This window comes from Ictidomys tridecemlineatus, chromosome 6 (genome assembly GCF_052094955.1).
Source record: "Ictidomys tridecemlineatus isolate mIctTri1 chromosome 6, mIctTri1.hap1, whole genome shotgun sequence".
Classification (NCBI taxonomy): Eukaryota; Metazoa; Chordata; class Mammalia; order Rodentia; family Sciuridae; genus Ictidomys; species Ictidomys tridecemlineatus.
This window is the reverse complement of record NC_135482.1, coordinates 162,247,922-162,269,635: the sequence shown is the minus strand read 5'-3', so window position 1 is coordinate 162,269,635 and position 21,714 is coordinate 162,247,922. Positions and strand designations below refer to the sequence as shown.

General features: G+C 41.5%; 1 protein-coding gene across 1 annotated transcript in view; it reads right to left on the bottom strand.

The window, feature by feature from the left end:
• Positions 1–17,567, bottom strand: part of Cysltr2 (cysteinyl leukotriene receptor 2) — a 38,030-nt gene extending 20,463 nt beyond the window's left edge. Inside the window, exon 1 of the mRNA XM_040281533.2 lies at positions 17,431–17,567. Within this exon, the coding sequence (XP_040137467.2) occupies positions 17,431–17,558 (128 nt within the window). The 5' untranslated portion in view covers positions 17,559–17,567. The remainder of the gene's footprint in view (positions 1–17,430) is intronic.
• Between the last annotated feature and the right edge of the window lie 4,147 nt (positions 17,568–21,714).

Below are 21,714 nucleotides of genomic sequence, written 5' to 3'. Positions count from 1 at the left end.
CCTTGTGTGAATGAATTCAATTAATCCTCAAATAGCCCTTGGTACTCTTATTTGATAACTGCTCTAGGTGTTCTGATGCTATCATATCGGAGTTGATATGTTGGTCATGGGATGGGGCTTGAACCCAGCTGTAAGCTCTGAGCCACAACACCAAGTGTGTCTCATGGAGCTGCAGATTCTGGGCTCTGTGCACATGACAGTGAAGAAAACACCATCTCTAACCTATAGAAACTTCCATCGTGGTGAATGACTTGGACAGGTTAAAAGACAAAGGTCGAAATGAGAAGGACCACGAGAAAGAGATGTAGAGGGGGTGAGAGTGCATAGGGAAGGAGGCAGCCATCCTGGGGGGATAAAGAAGAGTTTCCTTGAGGTTCCAAGGAAAGAGGTTCAAGGATTCCAAGCAAAGAAACAAGACATATGCAGATCCATAGCCCAGAGCCCATGGCAGATTTGGGAAGTATGTAGAATACAATATAGTCTAGAGAAGCAGGCAAAGAAGGCAAGGTAGAGAATGGTCCAAGAGGGGCCTGTGTCCATACTAAGGAGTTTGGGTTTATCCTGAGGGCAATGAGAGCCCCCAAAATCTGGAGAGAAGATCTGTGCTTTAAATAGCTGATCCTGGAAGTAGATGGAGGAAAGTCTGGGGGAGGCAAGACTGCATGAAGAGAGATGAGTAGGGGTGTCCTTGTGATGGTCCAGGGCAGATGGTGTGAATTAACCCAAATCGGATTGTAAGGTATAGAGAAGTAACAGCTGACCCCACTGTGGATGGGCTAGATGTGGAAATCTAGGGCAAAGGGGAGTTAAGGGTCCTCTTGGATATTTGGGGGGAGGATGGGACTTTTCATTAATAAAAGTCATGAAAGATGCTATTTGGGAAAAGAAATGAGAAGTTCCATTTGGGAACTTCTGAATTTGAAGGTTTTCTGTAATAGACAAGTGGAAGTGTCCCATTGCAGCCTAGAGCAGGGGAGGAGCTCCGTGAGCCTGTGGATTTAGGGAACATCAGCACTAGGTAGAAGCTGAATTCAGAAGAGAGAAAGAACCTGTGTAGGGCTATGGAAACACAGAAGGAAAGAGGGTCAAGAACAGGACCTTGGGGAACGTCAGCAATGAAGGGACAGGTAGAGAGAAACAAAGGCTGTAAGGATGATGGGAAAGACTGGCCAAATGATAAGAGGTGAATCAAGAGCGTGCTGCCACAGGGGCCAGAGGATGGCTGCTGTAAGAAGTAAGTGACCAAGTGATCGATAGGGATCACCAGAGGATTTAGCAACAAGGTTATCAGAGGGGAAGGTGCAACCCAGTCACAGGAAGCTGATAAAGGAGCAGCAGTTGAGAAAGCACCCACAGTGAGGGGAAAGGATGAGGGGAGAGTCCTGTGGCTGCTGCAAAAGACATGTTGCTTAGTATCAGTTCATCTGTCTTACTATGTCTTTTTTTTTTTAGTTGTATTTATTTATTTTTATGTGGTGCTGAGGATCAAACCCAGTGCCTCACATGTGCTAGGCAAGTGCTCTACCACTGAGCTACAACCCCACCCCTGTCTTTCTGTGTTTTATGCTCTGGTGCCTCCTTTGCATCCTTCACTACTCTTGTGCTTTGGCGCCATTACTAAGTGAAGCAAGGATTTTTTGAACAGAAGCATTACAAAACAAGATTGTCAACTGAGAGCAGAGATGGCTACTAAGTGATTAACGGGCAGGTACAGTATACAATGTGGATACTCTGGACAAAGGTATGATTCATGAACTATATACAGGATGGAGTGGGACAACATGAAATTTCACCATGCTATTTCTATTGGCATGAAATTTAGAATTTATTATTTCTGGAATTTTCTACTTTTGAATTATAATTGCTTGAGACCACTGAAGGGGGTACTACTGCACACTCTACTTGAGATCCAGTAGTCCTGGTTTGACTCCCAACCCTCTCTTTCTAGTTGACCTTTAGCATCTTCATCTTAAAATAAGACTAACAAAGCTAGTCCTTTAGGATTGTTTGGGGCTTCAAATGAAGCTTTGCATAGCAAGAGGTCAACCAAATGTTAGTTTCTTCCCCTCTTACCTAACTGTTTTACCTGCTGAAATTCTGACCCATTTCTTCTTGTCCTTTTACACCTAAACTCCCTCAATTTTGTGCTTTCTGTTGATATTTCTTTCCCATGTTCCTCTTCCTAATCTACACAATATGTCTGCCCTGTCGCATCCCTTTCTCCTCAGTGAGGCCCTCCTCTGAATCTCAAGTGACTTAGATAAAATCATTAGTTCCTGCCCAATAACCAGCTCTCTAGTCATTTCTCTTATTTCCTGTCTAGTCATGCCATAGAATTGGGTCCTCACATCTTCAAGACCTCCGCTCCTCTGATTTCTGAAGCTTTATGCTTTCCATTTCCTGACAGAGCAAGAGTGTCAACTGAGAGCAGAGATGGTTACTAAGTGACCAACAGGCAGGTAGTCAGTGCACCATCAGCAGCTAAAGCCATCACTGTCAAGGATTTATCCACCCTGGGGACTTTGCCACCCCATCTCTCTGACTCCCAGATGTCCCCTTTGATAACTCCTGTTTTCACTTTATACTTCCAAAGAATTTTAAAGTTATCTCATTTGCTCTGCTTGGCAATCTTTTGAGATAGACTGAGTTGGCATTATTATCTCAGTTTCACAAATAAAGATAAAAGGCTGAGGCCAGGAGAATTTAAGGGGCTTTTCCTGAATTCTAACCTGAGCTATATTCTCACACTTCTACCTACAACATAGTCTCACTTGGAGCTTCTGCCTCTGCCACAAACGCTGACTGAACTTATCCTTCTTTTCAAATAGATCCTGCTCAGACAGTAACCATTATTAGGACATTTTCTTTAATTCTTCTTGCTCACATCTAATCAATTTGGCAGAATTATAGCTTCAAATTCCAACCTTCATTTACAAGAATAATATCACCATCCTAACCTCAGTCTATGAGAGCTGATGCCTAGAAACTAAAAGCGTCTCCTGACCTGTAATGATTGCTAGATTTAACTCATTAAAATGACATTTTCACTTCACTGTGAACCACCTATAATTGCCTATCAGACCAAATGCAAATTCATCAACCAAAAAGATAAGGGTTCCTACCACTGGGCTCCAGTGTATTCTCACAAACGAGAGTCAGCACCAAACACCTGGAAATTGCACAACAAGGTGACAGATTGGCAGAAGGAGAACAGAGGTCTGGGTCCTATTCCACCATTTTCTAACTGAGTAGCCTTGGATAGACACTTTGGGGAAGCTTATCTGTAAATGGGGACAGTGAAGACCCTGACCCCGTATATTTGTTGTTATTGTTATTGTTGTTCTTTTTAGTTACACACAACATTAGAATGTATTTTGACATATTTATACATCCATGGAGTATAACTTCCCATTCATGATGTGGAGTTACTTGGCGGATCCCATATCTGAAGAGGGCTCCAAGAGGAACAGATGGTAATGATGCAAGTGAAAGCGCTTTGGAAACCAGGAGCTGGCTTTATTGTCATTGTTCCACTGCTCCGCAAGACCAGGCAGCTCAGACCTGGATTTGCGCTTCATCCACATGCCTGTGCCTTTCAGGACGCTCTCTTCAGTCTCTGGCCTGCCTCTCCTCCCCATCTCCCCTTTCCCCAACCTGCCAAGAACTTAACTCTAGCTAGGCCAAATCTTCAACATCGATATTGCTTTCTGTGCTTCACTTTCCCCAACTGACACATCCCGCAGGCCCCACTTTTTAAAATGTTCTTACCGCACTTATAAACAAACTACTGCAGCCTAGGAGTAGTTCTTCACTGCTTTGGTAGATAGTGTTAGGCAGATAATACATCACGTTGCCCTCTATAGATTATCAGATTTATGACAGGAAGGGACAATCTCTTACTGATTTTGCATACCCTTCCCTACCAAGCACATATCTGAGGGAAGTTGGTGAAGTGAGAAGGTACGAATGGCAGATCAAAATGACTTTAGTAAATATTTAAAAAAATGAATTTAAAGTCCATGATGTCTTGAATATTGGTATTAATAAAAATAAAATAGATCTTTGTAGAAAAGGCTGGTACCTAGAGATATGAAAATCAGAAGAGTGAGGACATTTGGGATGAGGAAAATGAAACCAAGCTATAATGGGAATAAGAAGGAAAATGTTTTGGGGGGGGCAAAAAGATCAATGTGACATTTCCAGTTAGCCAGATTCCAATGTCATAATACAATAAGAAATCATATCAAAACCCAAAAACAAATTATCCAGGTAGGCCACGAAAGCAAGGTTATGAAATTTGGATAACTTTTCACTAAGCAAGTATGAAATTTGGAGGTATAAAAACATGATAGCAGCTTTAAAGAACAAAAGTCACTCAGAGGGCTGGGGTTGTGGCTCAGTGGTAGAGCACCCCCCTAGCATGGGAAAGGCACTAGGTTCTATCCTCAGCACCACATAAAAAGATAAATAAATAAATAAAGGTATTGTGTCCATCTACAACTAAAAATTATTTTTTAAAAAGTCACTCCGAATTATTTAATTGAATTTTGACTTTTTTTTTTAACCTAAGTTATATACAATTGGCCTTAGAAATCATCCATAAGGAAGATCCTATCCCTTTTCAGATGCCAGGCACCCACTGACGACATCCATCTTCCTGCTCCCTGCATTTAGTAACTCATTACAAAACACACAAGCTGACTTATGGTGATCCCCATAAAATAAAGACTGCATGCAGGACTTCCCAAGTACCATCTATTGGTGACTTTGGACTTGCCAATTTGTTTTTCATTGAAGGCTCAGAAGAGCTCATTACAAGTTGTTATCTGTGGATATTAAAAAAAAAAATTAAACATCTTTCCTCAGCTTTAAGAGGATCATTTTATATTATTAAACATAGAAAACAAGTTTCGCACAGTATTTTTTTTTTTACTCATAAATTCTATATAAAATGTTGCACACAATTTAATGACAGACAAAACTCTCCCACTTTGAGTGAGATTCCCTTGGTTTTCATTGTGAAAATCATTGGAACTTACAGAATGAATATTTAGGCTGAGATGTCATAAATCCCAGTGTGATAATGGCCAATCTTATAATCCTTCAAGTAGAGTCTCACAGGCTTAACTCTAACCATTCTATTGTTGTGGGTTTGAATTCTCCACAGTAGGAGGATTCTGTTTTAATCATCCACCCTGCAATCCACAACTCTCCCCACAATCATGCTTTTCATTTTATCCAAAAACTTTAGAGCATAACTTGGATTTTAGCTCCCAGAGAGACTGTATACTGTGGATTCACAAATAGAACATTTCTTTTCATAGTTCATAGAAATGTTCAGAAGAGAAAGTTGGTGGAAAGTGAGAGTCAAACCTGCCACTTACTAGCCATAAAGTCTTGGCCAAGTGATTTGTCTTCTCTGAGCCTCAGTTTCCTCATCTGTAAGTGGCATAATGTGGCTCTCACACCCAGGGGGCATACCATGATGGTAACTATTATTATTAAGCTCAAATTAGGGACTTAGGAAAAGTATTCAGGAGGCAAAACTTTCTCACATAAAAGCAAGGGCTGGGGGATCATTTAATGACAACAATCATTGTGGAAGGCATGACAGCGCTTGCTCTCAGCTGCACAGAAGCAGTAGGAGAAAAACAGGGAAAACCACAAACTCAGAAACTGAATCCTGGTCTTTTCTTGATTAATTTGATGAAGTAGGCAGGTAATTTTATCTCCCTGTGCCTCAGTTCCTAATCAGTAAAATGGAGATAATGATGATGCTAGTCCTTACTTCAAAGGATTGATTGTTGCAAGGATGCGTTCAGATGGTATATAAATAGCACTCAGGCCAGCACCTGGGCCATAGAGAGCACTGGAAAAAGCTCCACAATAAGTTTCAGCCATTGTTATTGCAAAGGCTCACAAACCAGTTCCCTGAAGTCATGCAGAGAGAATGCAACCCTCCAGAGGGGACAATTCCATAGCACGTTTGTCTCTCAAAACCCCGGAGACCCCTGAGTCCTGAGTTAATGTAGTCCCCCAAACAGAGAAATCTGTTTTCAATCTATCATTGAAAATCTATTCTTGCAATCTGAGCTGCTAACCCAGAACTTAGCTAGAACAGGCCCCAAATGTCATGTTAGAAATGTGGTGTTTGGGATGGAGATGTTTCGGTCCTAGCAGAAATGAGATTCTGCTCTCAGAATTTTTTCAAAGAATTAAAATGAGTTGAGTTCTTGGAGACCAAAACAGAAATACAGATAAAAACAACAAGACTGAGATTGCAACATCTTTTGAATGAGGAACTGAGCTGGTCTCTGGGCTCCCAGAGTACGTCGGGTAGAGGAGTGACCCACTCAGGGCCCTGTTTCCATGGAATCAGCACCTTGGAGAATTTTGCTGCTCCATTTCTTCCTCTGCTCTGTCACCCCCAAAGTACCTCAAAGAGCCGTGGAGTTTAAGCCACTTCATGGGCCACCACACTAATGACCCTTTGCTTGCTAAATGCAATTTGCTTTCACACATTGCATGACTCTGAAGTTACCACCTTGGCCCATTGGGAAAAGGTTTGTGGGCAGATCTACTGTAAACCAGACCATTAAATAAGCATTTATGGCTCTGGAAGTCTCCAGGGGAAGGATTTCTCCAATTTACTTTCTCTGTACTTTGGACAGCTCTGAGGTAGGCAGGAACTTCTCAGGAAGGGTCCAGGGACTCCATTGCTCTCCTGTAGGGAGACTGGAGTCTCGCCCCTGGGGCCTGTGCAGAGTTTGCTGCATTTTTGCCCTCCTCTTCAGAGTTCCTGGAGTTCAGATGCTACATTTGGAAGTCTTAGAGCTCACAGGGCCCTCTTTTTTTGGATCCCAACCAAACTGTGGCTTGACTTGCCCGGGTGTTGAGTGGAAAGAAATCTGGGCATGTTACTCATGGGATTGCACAGATTTCCAAGGCTGAGCTCCTGAAGAGTAGTCTCTGTTTGCCATTGGAGGAAGATCTAAGAAAATCCTGGCAGGAAGAATGGGCTAGTTTTAGTGAGCAATTGCCACAACAGGCCAGCATCCCTGTGGGGCACCAAATGCACTGGGAAGTTTCTTTCTTGTCATTGCCTCATCTAATTATGGTGGAGGATGCCATGTTACCATACCTACTTCACCATCTCTCCTCAAATTCCTCCTTGGGAATCCCCCAGGGTTGAGGTGGGGCAGGGGGTTCAGAAATGTGGGAGGTTGATAATCCATTGTTGATCTGTCTGAGCTTCCTCCTAAGTTCCAACAGGTTCAGAGAAAGTTTAGAACACACACACACACACACACATAACTTCTGAATTTCATTATCGTGGTTTTCTATTTTAGTTCTAAAGAACAGACACACCATGCTGTAAGATATAGTTTACCAAATAGAATGCTTTTTTAAAAAATCATAGTACTTGAGTTGTCAACTTCAGTGATTTCTCCCCTTTACTTATCCACATGTGCCCTTCAGTTTATATCTGCTTCCTTCTCTTTCTAGCACTTTCTCTGGCCCATGAGAACTCCTGGGAGCCACCAGAGCCTTCCTTGCCTGGGTTCTGCCTGAGGTCCCTGGGACTTCTGAAAACTTTGCTAGGCCCAGCTTCTGGGTGGGGCTGGACACACACCATGCATTGGCTACGGCCTTCTTCCACTGAAAGAAGAACTTTGCCCAGACCACAGAAATGTGTGCTAAAATGACATCCGCCACCATAAATATAGTGTACCTGGACAGATGGAAGAAGAGACACCCAAGAAGACATATATTGTCAAAGCTGCCACAATGCCTAGTTTGGATGATAGTTTAACAATAGCTGCCTTTTTTATATCTTTTGCTGACAAACATTTCCCCTCCTTTGTTCTGATTGGTCAGTTTGCACATTCTCCACTGAAGTTCCTTTCTTGAGAATTTTCCTGTGCAAAAAGATGCCTAAGAATCATAGACAGATTTGAAGAGAACTGGCAACACTGGAGTATTTCACAACTTCACTTCTTCTTGTGTTATATTAAGGGACAATGCTCCCTTAATATAACTGGTCCCCAGAACAACTGGCCCCAAGGGCTGTCTCAGAAGCTGAAGCCTGACAGAAGGCCAGCATCCAAACACGTGATGAGGCTTATGATGCCTCAGAACACAATGCCTGGCAGTACCTCTGACATCCTTCATCCCACCTCTGCTTTGTTAATTCCTTGTTCTCTCTCCATTATTTTTCAAATGCTAACTTTTCTCCCATCTTCATCCATATTCAGCCACCATGATAAACAAGCACAAATCAATACAAAGAAAACACACATGGAGAGCTGTGAGCTCCTTGGAGATATGACTTCCTTTAAAAAAAAAAATCTGAGCAAGGAAGGTTGGAGATGTCTGTTATTAACCCAATAACCTAAGTAAGGCCACATATTTGTTCTGCATCTGAGCCTCAGATTCCCAAGTGTTCTGATTTCAAGACAGAAGAAAGATGAGCAAGTGCTATCTCGGAAGCTATTATGGTTGGGTATTATTTAATTATTTAATTTGAGCGTTCCCCTAATTTCTATTGTAATTGAAGTCTTGTTTTGCAGGGTGGCTGTGTTGGGAGTGCTGTGGACTTTTGAGAGGTGGAGTCTAGTCCTTAGATCACTAGGAACATGTCCTTGAAAGAGATTGTGGGACTCCAGGTGCTCACACTCGTGTTCGATCTCTCTCTCTCTCTCTCTTTCTCTGTCTCTCTCTCTCCCTCTCTCTCTCTCTCTTTGCTCTGTTAGAGAAGTGACATGACAGCTTACTCTGATACATGCTCCCACCATGATATGCTGCCATCCATGGCCTTCACCAGAGACCAATCCAATAGGGTGGTCTAATCTGCGACTTTAAACTTCAAAAAGTATTAACTCAATAAATAAATCTTTTTTCTTCATAAATTTGGTTGATCCTGGTACTGCATCGCAGCAACACAACACTGACTCATATAAAACTTATTCCAATAAACTTCTAGGGGTTGGTCAACATCAGGACCCTCCCTGTCCTTAACCACAGTGCCTAAATGACATGACTCGGGGACTGCCCAAAGGCCCCTTTTCAAAGTAAAACTCACTTTTTTTTCTCTTCTCTCCCACCTAGGCCTTTTATATTTCACTATTAGATTAATTTCTTAGAGCAGAGGAATTGTTTACAAAGGTATTTTGTTAAACATCATCTGTGCTTACTAAAACTATATAGAGATATTGTAATATGCAAAAGCTTTAGAATAAATCTCACAGGACTGAAATCCTAACTCACTTTTTTTCTCTTCTCTCCAAACCAACTGTTTGCTACTTGCCTGATCATCAGCAAGTAATTAATCTCTCAGAGTGAGTAGAGAACCATGGGAGGGAACATGGACAGCAGCTGAAAACAGTTGTGCTGCATTTGGAGCCCGCACATGCAAAAGAAAGAGAGAGGCTTGCCGTGTGGGGGGGTCTCTTTTGCCTACATACTTTGAGCTCCAGCTCAGCCCCTGGCTATCCTTTACCCAATCTCAAGTTTCTTTCTAAATAACACTTCCAGAAAAAGCCTTCTTTGACTCCTCCAGGTCTTGACTGGCTGCAGCTCCTTGGGTTTCTCCCCAGTATCTCTCCCAGGGTACATCAGTGGCCTCCTGTCATCCCTACCACCAGAACGTTCACCCACTGCAGGCAAGAAGTGCCTCTTGTCTACTGCTATTAGCCTTAGCAAGGTGTGCAGCACATAAGGGTGTTCAGATAAATCACCACCGAGTGAGCCAATGAAATATTATTCAACCCTCTCATGTAGGTCTCACAGTGAACATTTTCTGGGAGGAAAAATAAAATCCACCCACCCCTTGGTTTTGGGTAATGAAATGCTATTGGTGTATTTTTTCCTTACAAACTTTCTGTCCCTGAAATTCAATTCTAAGATCTAGGAACAAAGACAGGGTCAATGGCATGTGGGCAGGGGGCAACCAAATGGTACTATGTTCTCAATTCTGAAAGAAGTGACGCTATTTATATCTGGAGGAGAGCAAATTGTCTTTCTGATTCTGTGCCAACAAATTCCCAGTAGGGTTTTGTGCCTGTTACAAGTAAAAAGGGGAGCCGCCTTCAAACCTCTTGGAGAGTTTACTAGAGAGCAGAATTGTTAAGGCAAGACTCAAAAAGAAACCAACTTGCTGTAAAGACTCTGCAAGGAGTTGGGGACATAGCTCAGTAGTAGAGCTGTCACCCCGCATGTGTGAGGCCCTGGGTTCCTGTGATGTCTTCAAGAACTCTTTAGACCATTGTGTTTTCTGCACCAGAGATGCAGACAATGTGAAACGCCATCTCTCTAGGCTCATGAGAGGAGTCTGGATGGGAAATAGTCTATTTTTTAAGATCTAATTTTAAAAAACTTCTTTTAATAATGTACAGTGAATAAAATAATTTTGAACAGAATTTTAAAAAATTCTTCCAGTTTAGTTAAATCTTTAAATTTCCAAAGTAAATGGGTTACCCTCCCCTGGCCTTTCCTCCTCTCTTCCTCCCTCCTTGTTCTTCTTGGGGTCAACTTCTTCCATTTCTTTAAGTCTCTCTCCCTTCAGGACTTTGGAGTTTGTATTAACAATGCAGAAATCTCTGTCTAGCCCCAGCTCTTCCTAAGGATCCATCCAGTTTTGAATTCTTTGTCTTCAAGTTACTGCGTATACCCTCGTCATCAGCCCCTCAGTTAATAACCAGACTTATTTTTCAAAGGTGCCAGACTGTACTGCCACCAAGCCATCAATCCAATTAGAAAGGTTTTGCTTTAGATATCAGCAAAGATTACACTTTTCCCCAAAGGCCAACTAATAGAATCAGATTAATAAAATTCAAAACAGAATTTTAATTGAACATTAAGGCATTAACATGATCATAAACTGTAAATAAAATCCCCATTCACTGATGAATTAAATGATTTGCACATTCCCGTTTCTCACAGTGAGTGAGTAGAGAACCATGGGAGGGAACATGGACAGCAGCTGAAAACAGTTGTGCTGCATTTGGAGCACGTGCATGCAAGAGAAAGAGAGAGGCTTGCCGTGTGGGGGTATCTGGTTTTATGCAGAGACACATGGTCCAGTAGGGGGTTGAGGACTGCACAGAAGTAACTCCAGTACAAAGAAGGAAGTGGTCAGAGCCTGGAGTAAAGCATTCAAAATGTGCCGGGGGGGAGGGGGGCTCTGAGGGGATGTGAAAACCTCTCTAGCAAAGCTCAGCAACCACAGTAAGAGGCTTGCCTTTCTATGCATTATCCATCTTGGCCATTGCATTAGCCAGAGTTCTCTGGGTGATTGCACAATCCCTTGTGGGGCTTTTATCTTGCAGGCTTAGCTCTGGGGGACAGTGTGCTTCCAATATTTGCTGTGCAAGACAAATTAGAAAAGCAGGAGGGTCCCTTGAGTCCGGAATGCACACAGGTACTAACAAGGCGATCCTCACACATGGCAATGCGTAGGAACGCCCACTTTCCTCCCAAATAGGTGTTACTCATGTTGAAAGGAGCTGCTCTTAGACCCCAGGCAGATGGGGGGCCGGACGGTATAATGAATGAAAACATGTGCTTCTAAGTTAAAAAGGAACTGGGTTCAAGTCTCAGCTCTGCCTTTTGGTCACTTATTACATTGTCCTTCTGAATTTCAAAACTGTCATGGGCCGAGAGAGCATTTGAGTGAGAATCAATGAAGTAAATGGATGCAAAGTGATTGCTTAGATCCTGACACGTGGTGCTAAGAGCTCAGTGCTAGCTAACCATCACAACAATGTGATCAGGAATGTACAGCACTCAGAACATTAGCAGGGAGGCTTCCGAGTGGCCAAGTAAAAGACCATTTCATTTGGAATAGAGCCAACCGGAAAAACACAATTCTACTTAATTTACTTTACATTTTTTATTATACACACAGTGCATGCTTATGGTAAAAAAAGAAAACAAAAGAAAAAAAAAAGAAAGAAATCAAGGTAATACAAGTTGAAATAAATTACAAAGTTTACCACCAACCAGATACATCTAAATTTTGTGAATTTACTTCCTTTCATCTTTCTTCAAATATACATAATTGTGTTTAAACAAAAATGGGCACATATTGTAATGCTGTTTTGTGCTATGGTTTTTCCTTGTCACTGTGTCATGTCATGTCTTTCTTGGCCAACTAATAAGTGACAATGTCATCATTTAATTGACTGAAGGCTATCCAATTATATAGACAAAACAATGTGTATTTAATCAACTTCTTACAATAGCTGTTATTCAAGTTGTAAGAAGGGAGCCCTGTGCCCTCTGCACCAGTACTGGTTCCACCTTGGGAAAGATCCTGTGTTCTCTGGGCTTCATATTTACCACCTTTACAGTAAGAATTAATGCCCTCTAGCACCCAGGGCAATTTCATGGATCCAAAGAACTGGTGTATGTAAACATGTTTCTAAACAGAAAAGTATTACATGAATGTTTATGTTCATCAAAGAAGATATTAAACATCTATTCCCTTCTGTGTAATTAAAACAAGAAGAAATTTGATTAACACGTTATCAATTAAGTTAGGATAAAAAAAAAAAAAAAACGGCACCCCTGCTGTAGGCTAGGAAAGCAGTAGCAAATGCTTCAACTTAGTTTAGCTGCCTGTTGTCTGTCCTTTGTTTCTGGGGAGAGAAATCAGAAATTCTTTCCAGTTTTTTTTATGAGGACTTGGGATCCAGAAAAGATAAGTGTTTCTGGAAAACCTGAGAAACCTCCTGTCACCTATCATCCCAGTCTCACCCGCCTTTGCTTTACCTCAGGTGTTCCTATGACTGGCTGATCACTAAATGTCCATCTTGTGCTTAATGAGAAGGTTGCAAAAGACAGGAAGACTTACTGCCTCAGCAGGTACTAGCAGAGCCCGGGCTTAATTTTGATCTGTTTTGAACATTCTAGAGTCTTAAATTCTCTAACTTTGAACTTCCCAAGCAGGAGAAACAAATCCCTCTCCTTAAAGCATTAGCAAATTAAAACTCTCAGGTAGATGCTCGTCTCAAGAGTTGATGTGTCTGAGACAAATGAGAGAAATTTCTACAAGTCTTCTGTTCCCACAAATTAATGTTTTGCATGGTTTAAGTAGCATTGAGAGGCAGGTTTGCATGGCTTGCCTGAAATTGCATCCTTTTCTTTTAACACATATTACTTTCAGGTAAGTGTCAAAGACAGGAGAATATTTCAAATAACCTCTGTCAACTTTTGCTGATTATAGTCACCTTAGAATTTTTTGGAAGACAAAAATCTACAGATGGACAGACTGATCCCCCAAGGTTAAGTTTCTGGGGGCGGTTTTCTAATCTGCTCCAATTCAGGTGATTCTGGCTGAAGGTGCAGCCAGAGGTGAGAAACACTGCCGGCCCCACAGAGAACAGTCTGCAAACTCACATCCCCACACCTTCCACTCACAGTGCCTCTGAGCAAAACCACTGAAATACACATCTTCAAAGCTAACCTCCTCTCCCCCCACAGCAAGACTCCAAGTGAGAAAAATATATATATCTTCTAGAATAAAATGATTCCATCTATGTAGAATAGGGAAGATGCTGTGTGGCCAAAAACAGAGGAAGGCGTGGGTAAAGTACAATAAATCTCAATGCAATTTATGTAGCAATTTAAAATTATGATTATGAAGAATTCATAGCAATATGGATAAAAACAAAAGCTGTGATCAAAGAAATGAACATAAACTTATCCATATTGTATGGGTACAACATGAAAATCAAACTCCATGCACCAAACACACACACACACACACACACACACACACACACACACAGAGAGAGAGAGAGAGAGAGAGAGAGAGAGAGAGAGAGAGAGAGAGAGAGAAGGAAATAAGTCCCCAAATGCCAATAGAAGCTATATCTTGGTGATGGTTTTTGTTCTCTTCTCCTTTTTTTTTATACTTTCTCAATATTTTTTAAACTACCATATGTATGGTAGAAAAAAAAACATTTAAATTAAGAAAAAAAGAAGTGATAATCCAGGCACAATTCTCAACAATGAATTAACAAAGCAACAGTAAAAATGCCCACCTGCAGGTCTCTGTCCTCGGTGCCTTGCCTTCTGTCTTTCTCCTGCCTTTCTCCTCCAAGTAATTCAGCTTGATCATTTAAGAAAAAAAGTGAAACAGCAGATTGTGCTTGATGAGCAGTGTCAGCCAATAGCAAGAAAAGAAGGAACTTTGTTCAGTGGGTCATCTGTGCTTTGTGGAAGCTGGTGTGGGTGTTGGCAATGGCTTCTTTCTTAAGAGGGGAAGGCTTTCCGTTAGGGACTACCTCTAAAAGACAGAGCCCTGGGATTGCCCTGCTGTCTCCTGTCTCTCTCCTTCTCTCTCTCTTTTCTCCTCTCCACTCTCTCTCTCTCTTAATCAGCATCTTTCACAAGAGATCAGGGGATGTGATGGACTAGAATCAGGGGGGCTCTAAATGGCTTTTAGTTTTTCTGAACGGTTTCTGTTTCCATGACAAGAGGGACACAACACTGCCTCCTGCATCCAGACAGCTCTGTGGCGTTATTTGGAGTAGTCCCGTCACCCACGCGCTTTCTCACTTCCACCCAAGGGGAGGTCTTACTTATTGTGCTGAAAATTCTCTGTGGAGCCGATGGATCATGCCCCTGTTGCTCATGTACGAGGTCTTCTCAGTCCTCATCTTCCTTCCCTTCTGGTTCGAACAGTTAACCAGGAGTATCTTATCGAAACTGTCTCCCTCTTCTTTCTGGTTCTTTTTCTATCAATTCTCCAAATGTGAGTTTTCTGCAGAGATCTGAATTCTGCCCTCTTTCCAATCTCTTCTCTTGCTTTTTGGCTACTTTATCCACAACCATGGCCAAATTTAATATGACCTAAATAAAAATTTTCCTTTTTTTGTGGGGAGTGGTTATCAGGGATTGAACTCAGGGGCACCCAACCACTGAGCCACATCCCCAGCCCTATTTTGGATTTTATTTACAGACAGGGTCTCATTGAGTTGTTTAGAACCTCGCTTTTGCTGAAGCTGGCTTTGAACTCACGATCCTCCTGCTTCAGCCTCCCAAGCCGCTGGGATTACAGGTGCGAGCCACTACACCTAGCTAAAATTTTTCTTTTCCTATCCCAAGCCTACATTTCCCTCATCTTTCCTGTCTAGCAAATGGTATCATGTGATTCACCCAGTTAATTCATCCATAAACTTAGAAGCCATTCTTAATTCCTCTCTTTTTCCCACAGCCCACTTCCAATCTAATAAACTCCATTTGTCTGCCTTAAGAAGTATGTCACAAATCCATCCATTTCTCACCATCCCTATCCCTTTTCAAACCCTTATTGTTTCCTGGATAGAAAACTGCAGTAATGGACTGGGGATGTAGTCCAGCAGAAGAGCGCTTGCCTGGCATGTGCAAGGTCCTGGGTTCAGTATCCCATGTGTGCATGCATCTGCACACACAATCCCAAACACACACACACACACACACACACACACACACACACACACACGCACACAGAAAAATTGGGAATGAAAACTTCAGTAATATTAGGCAATAAAATGATATAAAAGCTTCCAAAATGAAATAAATAAGTAAATTATTTCTGTAGATATCATCTTTTATCTAGAAAAACTTCAAGAACATACATGCAAAGCTGTTTAATAAATTAAGCAAACTTGCAGAATACAAAATCAATACACAAAAATCAGTTACATGTCTATACATCAACAATGACCAGTCCAAAAAGAAAATTAAGAAAAAAAATCCATTTACAAAGCATTAAAAAGAATATAATACTTAGGAATTAACTTAACCAAAAGGTGAAAGACATGGGCTGGGGTTGTGGCTCAGCAGTAGAGCACTTGCCTATCACGTTCGAGGTCCTGGGTTTGATCATCAACACCACATAAAAATAAGTAAATAAAGGTATTGTGTTCAATTAACTAAAAAATAAATATTAAAAAAAGGTGAAAGACTTGTACGCTAAAAACTACAAAACATTGCTGAAAGAAATTAAAGGAAGGCATAAATACACTGAAAGACACCCTATATTCATGGATTGAAAGACTAAAATACTGCCAAAATGTCAATAGTATACAAACCGATAGACAGATTCAATGCAATTCCTGTCAAAATCCCAATAATGTCTTTTGCTGAAATAGCAAAATCAATCTTAAAATTCATATGGAAGGCTGGGGTTGTAGCTCGGTGGCAGAGTACTTGCCTCTCACATGTGAGGCACTGGGTTCCATCCTAAGCACCACATAAAAATAAATAAACAAAATACAGATATTGTGTCCATGTATAACTAAAAAAAAATTTAAATGATATGAAATCTAAAGTGACCTCTGAGTAGCTAAAATAATCTTGGAAAAGAATAGCAAATCTTGAAGTCTCACATTTGAAGATTTCAAAACTTACTACAAAAATTACAGTAATCAAAACAGATACATAGACCAATAAAATGGAATGGGGCACCAAATGATTTTTTTTTTCTTTTTGGTGGTGCTGGAGATTGAACTCAGGGCCTTGTGCATGTGAGGCAAACACTCCACCAACTGAGCAACATCCCCAGCCTGGCCAAATGACTTTTGACAAGAGAGTCAAGATCATCTAATTAGAAAGGGCAATCTTTTCAACAAATGATGCTGAGAAAACTGTATAACTGCATATAACAGAACAAAGTTGGATGCTTACCTGGCACCATGTACAAAAATTAACTCAGAATGGATAAAAGACTTAAATATAAAAGCTAAAACTATAAAAATTTAGAAGAAAACCTAGGGGAAAGCTTTAAGACTTTGGATTTAGCCATGATTTGATTGTGACACAAAATTCACAAAGAAAAAAATGGACAAATTGAATTCGATCTCTAAAAATTTTTGAGCATTGTAAGACACTAACACAGTAAAAAGGCAAACTTCAGAACAGGAGAAGATACAACGAATCACACACATGATAAGGGAATAATATCCAGAATATATAGAGACTCAAACAATTAAAAAAAAATAAAACAGGCAAAGTACTTGAACAGACAGGTTTCCAAAGATGGTATCTATATAGCCAATAGACACATAAAAAGATGCTCAGTACTGCTAATCACTGGGGAAATGCAAATCAAAACCACAATCAGATACCACTTTAAAGATGGCTATTTAAGAGCAAACAAAATAGCAAAATAACAAATATTAGCACAGGGATGTGGCTCAAGCGGTAGCGCGCTCGCCTGGCATGCGTGCAGCCCGGATTCCATCCTCAGCACCACATACAAAGATGTTATGTCCACCGAGAACTAAAAAATAGATATTAAAATTCTCTCTCTCTCTCTCTCTAAAGAAAAAAAAAAGAAATTAAAACCCTATGTGCTGCTGGTGGGAACATAAAATGGTCTAGCTATTATGGAAAACAATGTGACAATTTCTCTAGAAATTAAAAACAGAATGACCATACTACCTCTGCAGAGTTCCAGCCAACTTGGGACAGGAAGGTGATAGATGAGGACCAGAGAGGGTCTCTAAAGCATGGCTCCAGGAGCCACATCTCAGAAGAGTTCTGCCTTCACTGTCCAATCCCAGCCCCATTCAGGTCCCGTTCCTGTTAGATGCTCATCTATCAAACTGAGCTATTTGTTTCAATCCCAAAATAGAAATCACTATTTTAGGATACACAGCAAGGAGTTCAGCTGTGTTTTGGTAGAAATTAGCCAACACTTCCTGATAATAAACAAAGATGGCCATGTTTGTTTTGCTTATTGCAGCTTATTTTCTGGGAACTGGAACATGACTTCAGTATGTTGTGAAGAAGTGGAGGTCTAGGCATGTTGAACACCTAAGTTGCAGCATGAGTTAATGTCACTCCAGACCTAAGAACCCAGGGTGGGGGCCAAAAAGCTCGGTGACCATCTGAAATGCTGCCCACCCTACCCAGCCCTCCCAAGCCTTCCCCTGCCCCCAGTGCTATGAGAATGCAGCCCTGGCTCTGGCTACACCCTCACTCGAGTTTTCTTCTAACTCACTAATTCTAGCTCCCTGCCCCATTCCTTCTCAGTCCTGACCCTGGCCTGGTACCAAGTGCTGAACTTGAGAATCCTTCCTCTCACATCAGTAGCTCCTTCAAGTGCCCCAAATCTTGAAACTTGGAGAAAAATAAAAAGTACCTCTTCCTTCAAAGTTCTATGCTGCTGCTGCTGTGACAATGAACGAGAAAGAGGCCCCTGGAACCATTATATGAATGCCCCATAGCTCTCCAGCAATGTCCATGCCCAGAACAATGTGGAGATCTTACTTCACATCCAAGAACTGGGGTGAGGGTGGGTAGGTAGGTATCTGTGCAGCCTTTTCACACAGCCTTGGAGAAGGGGCTGGGGCCAAGGCCGCTGCTCTGGGAACAAGGCTCTTCCTGAGCTCGGGACTGTGTTTCCAATATTCGATGAACCAACCAGAAACTCACAGAGTACAAATAGTGTATGGCATTACTTATCTCACCTTTAGGGGGAAAAAAAGCTTGACAGAATATTTAATTCTGTAAGCAGTCACTATAGATTTTTATTTCTCCAATAAAAGTCTAATAAGTTGACTCATGGGGCCATCTTATTAAAATAAACAAAGTGAAAAAACTTTCAACTCTGAACCCCCAGAGCTACCTCACATGTACCAGATTCTCAAAAAGCAGAACATGGCGTGTCAAGAGTGTGAGAAAGAGGATGAAATAAACAGTCGTTTTTATCCCCTTTCCTCTGAATTCATAAACCTCAGGGAAAGGAAAGGACTTTTTGTTTTGTTTTGTTTGTTTACAGAAATCTTTGATTTTGATGGTTTGATGTTGTTGTTATTATTATTATTATTTTACTTTACGATGATGCAAAAAGAATTTTCATACAGTAGAAACTGTCCTTTAAATTTTGATCTTGATCTGTTCCCAAGCTAGTGGTGAATGTTCTGGTCCTTCCTGGAGATGCCGGACTTTGGCAGCAGAAGTGACCCACGGTTTCCAGTCCGCCCTTCGATGACACTGGTGCTTTACAGTGTGCTGTGCTGCTAACCTAGGATCTTCTGTGGATCAGATGGATTAAATGCATTTTCAATTCACGATGGGTTTCTCAGACCTATCTTGTCACCTGTGGAGGAGCTTCTGTGTCTTTAGGATAGCCAGGGATCTCTGTGCACTCCTTAGGTAGGAGCTTCACTGATAACCGCCTATTGGACACTCTCTATTCAGCTTGGCCAGGTGGCAACCACAGGTTTTCTTACAAGAAGCTGAGGAGTTTCAAGAGACCCAGTCAACATCCCTTGGGATGGAACAACCCCTTATCCCATGGCATGACTTATATAATAGGGATTAGGTACAACATTCTTTGTCAAGGGCATAAACATCTTCATTCTTCACTTTCCTGAATCATGCCCTTCCTTCCCTCCCTTTCAGCCAACCTTTACTCTTACCCCTAAAAATCTCCTGCTATTCATCCAAGGTCTTTCTTGTACCAAGGAAACAAATTAATTAAGTGACTTAGGGAACATGGTGACTAAGGTTGTAGCTGTCTTCATCCATTTTCTGCTGCTATAACAAAATACTTGAGACAGGGAAATTCATAAATAAGAGAAATTGATTTGTCTCATAGTTCTGCAGGCTAAACAGTCTAAAGGCATGATGCCAGCATCCAATCCACATCTGAAGAAGTCCTACTTGCTACATCATTATAGGCAGAAAGCATCCCATGATGAGACAGCAAGTAGGCTAGCTCAGGTCTCTTCCTCTTCTCATAAAGCCACTAATGCTGATATAGGGGCCCCACCCTCATAACCTCCTCTAATCATATTTACCTCCCAAGGGCTCCCAACTACAAATACCATCAACATATGAACTTGGGGACAAATTTCCAATGCATGAACTTCTTTTTCTTCTTGTAGTACTGAATATTGACCCAGAGGCTACTACATACTAGACAAGCACCCTACCACAGAGCATATCCCCAGTTCTTTTTAAATTTTATTTTGAGATGGTGTCTTGCTAAGTTTCCTAGGGTGACCTCAAATTTGTGATCCTCCTTCTTTGGCCTCCCGAGTAGCCAGAGTAACAGGCATGTGCCAACACATTAACACACAATTTTTTGAGGGACATACTCAAACTATGGCAATGGCATTCTAGAAAAGGACCACAGAATTAGAACCTCAGCAAAAGGCATAATACAGAAGAGATTCTAGATGCACCAGTTTAGCTTCAAATCTGTAATCGCTCATTATTCCTTCTTGTTTCTTCCAAATCCTAACAGGGGTATCATGATCCCTACTTGACTAACGCTTGAAGATCTCTCTTTAGGATTCTGTTGTATGATCTGAGCAGATGAGACAGTCCTTCTTCACTTCCATCTGTGTGACCCTCAGCCCAGGTAGCATGTGGCCAGGTAAGAATACCAGACAGAGAATCAAGAGATGGTCTGGTCCTGTCTCAGCATAACTGGTTGGATGGTTTGGAAACTATACTGGAGACCCTTTTCTGTGTTTCCTTCACAGTGAAGGTCTATGAGGTTCTGGGAATGGGGAAAAAAAGAGAATATAAGGTTAAATAAGAACAGTTGCTGAGCTCAAGGAATTTCTATAGTAAACCTCATTTCTTTGCATTGAAAACCAATCGGAGTACCGTCCCCCCAAGACAATACGTTGGTGTATTACCTGTATTTTTCTGGGTTGTTGTTTGCTCGTTTGTTGCTTCCTTTGTTTGACATAAATTTATTTCCCATCAACTTTGTAACACAAACATTTTCCCACGTCAGCCCAAATATTTCAATGACTAGATCACATCCCATCAACAAAATGTGCCAAAGTTGGGAAAAATCAATTCCTTTTGTTTTATTTTTCCCCTGATAAACGAATCTTTTCCTTGCTTAGGATGGTGGACTGTTGTGATTGGCTTGGGGTTAGTTTCAGTTAGAGAATGTAGAGAGATTTGCAAACATGAAGTGTAGCTTGAAAGATGAAGAAAGAACTCTGGAGAAAAATGGCAAATGAACTACCCGCAAAACCCTAAAGAATGCTCCATCCCCTACCTCCTCTGGGTTGAGGCTGAGTTTGAAGCCAGAGTTTTAAGCACTAACATGCGTGACACAAAGAGAGGGCCATCCCCGATAACATAGCTGGTGTCTAAACTCAGGACCAAAGCACCTCCTGCTCCCCAAGAGAGCCTGTAGGGTGCTTCTACCCAGTTCTGAGAAGAGTGCATGTGCAGTAGGAGCAGCATTGATATCTAAATTCCTCCTGGGCTTGGCCCCACCAATGCCCTTAGGCATTTAAACAGTAATTGCCATGGCAGCAAGGGTGATTGCTGTGGTAGAGCTGCTCTCTCTCTTCCATTGCCATCTGCAGACAGGAAAATGACTTGGTGTGTTAATTTTTTTATTGCTGTGACAAAATAGCCGAGAAAAAACACTTCAGGAAGTAAAGATTTATTTTGGCTAATGGTCTCCAAGGTTTCAGTCCATGACCAGCTAGTTCCATTGTTTCTGGACCTGTGGTTAGGTAGTACCTGATGGTAAAGGGCATTCTGGATCAAAGCTGCTCATCTCGTAGCAACCAGGAAGTAAAGAGAGTGAGAGAGGAAGGGGCCAGGACAAGATACATATCTTTCCAGGGCGAGCTCCCAGTGGCCTACTTCTTCCAATTAGGACCTACCTCCTACGTTTCTATTACCTCCCAATAGCCCATTCAATTATGCAGGCATCAATGGGTTGGTTCACTAATGAGA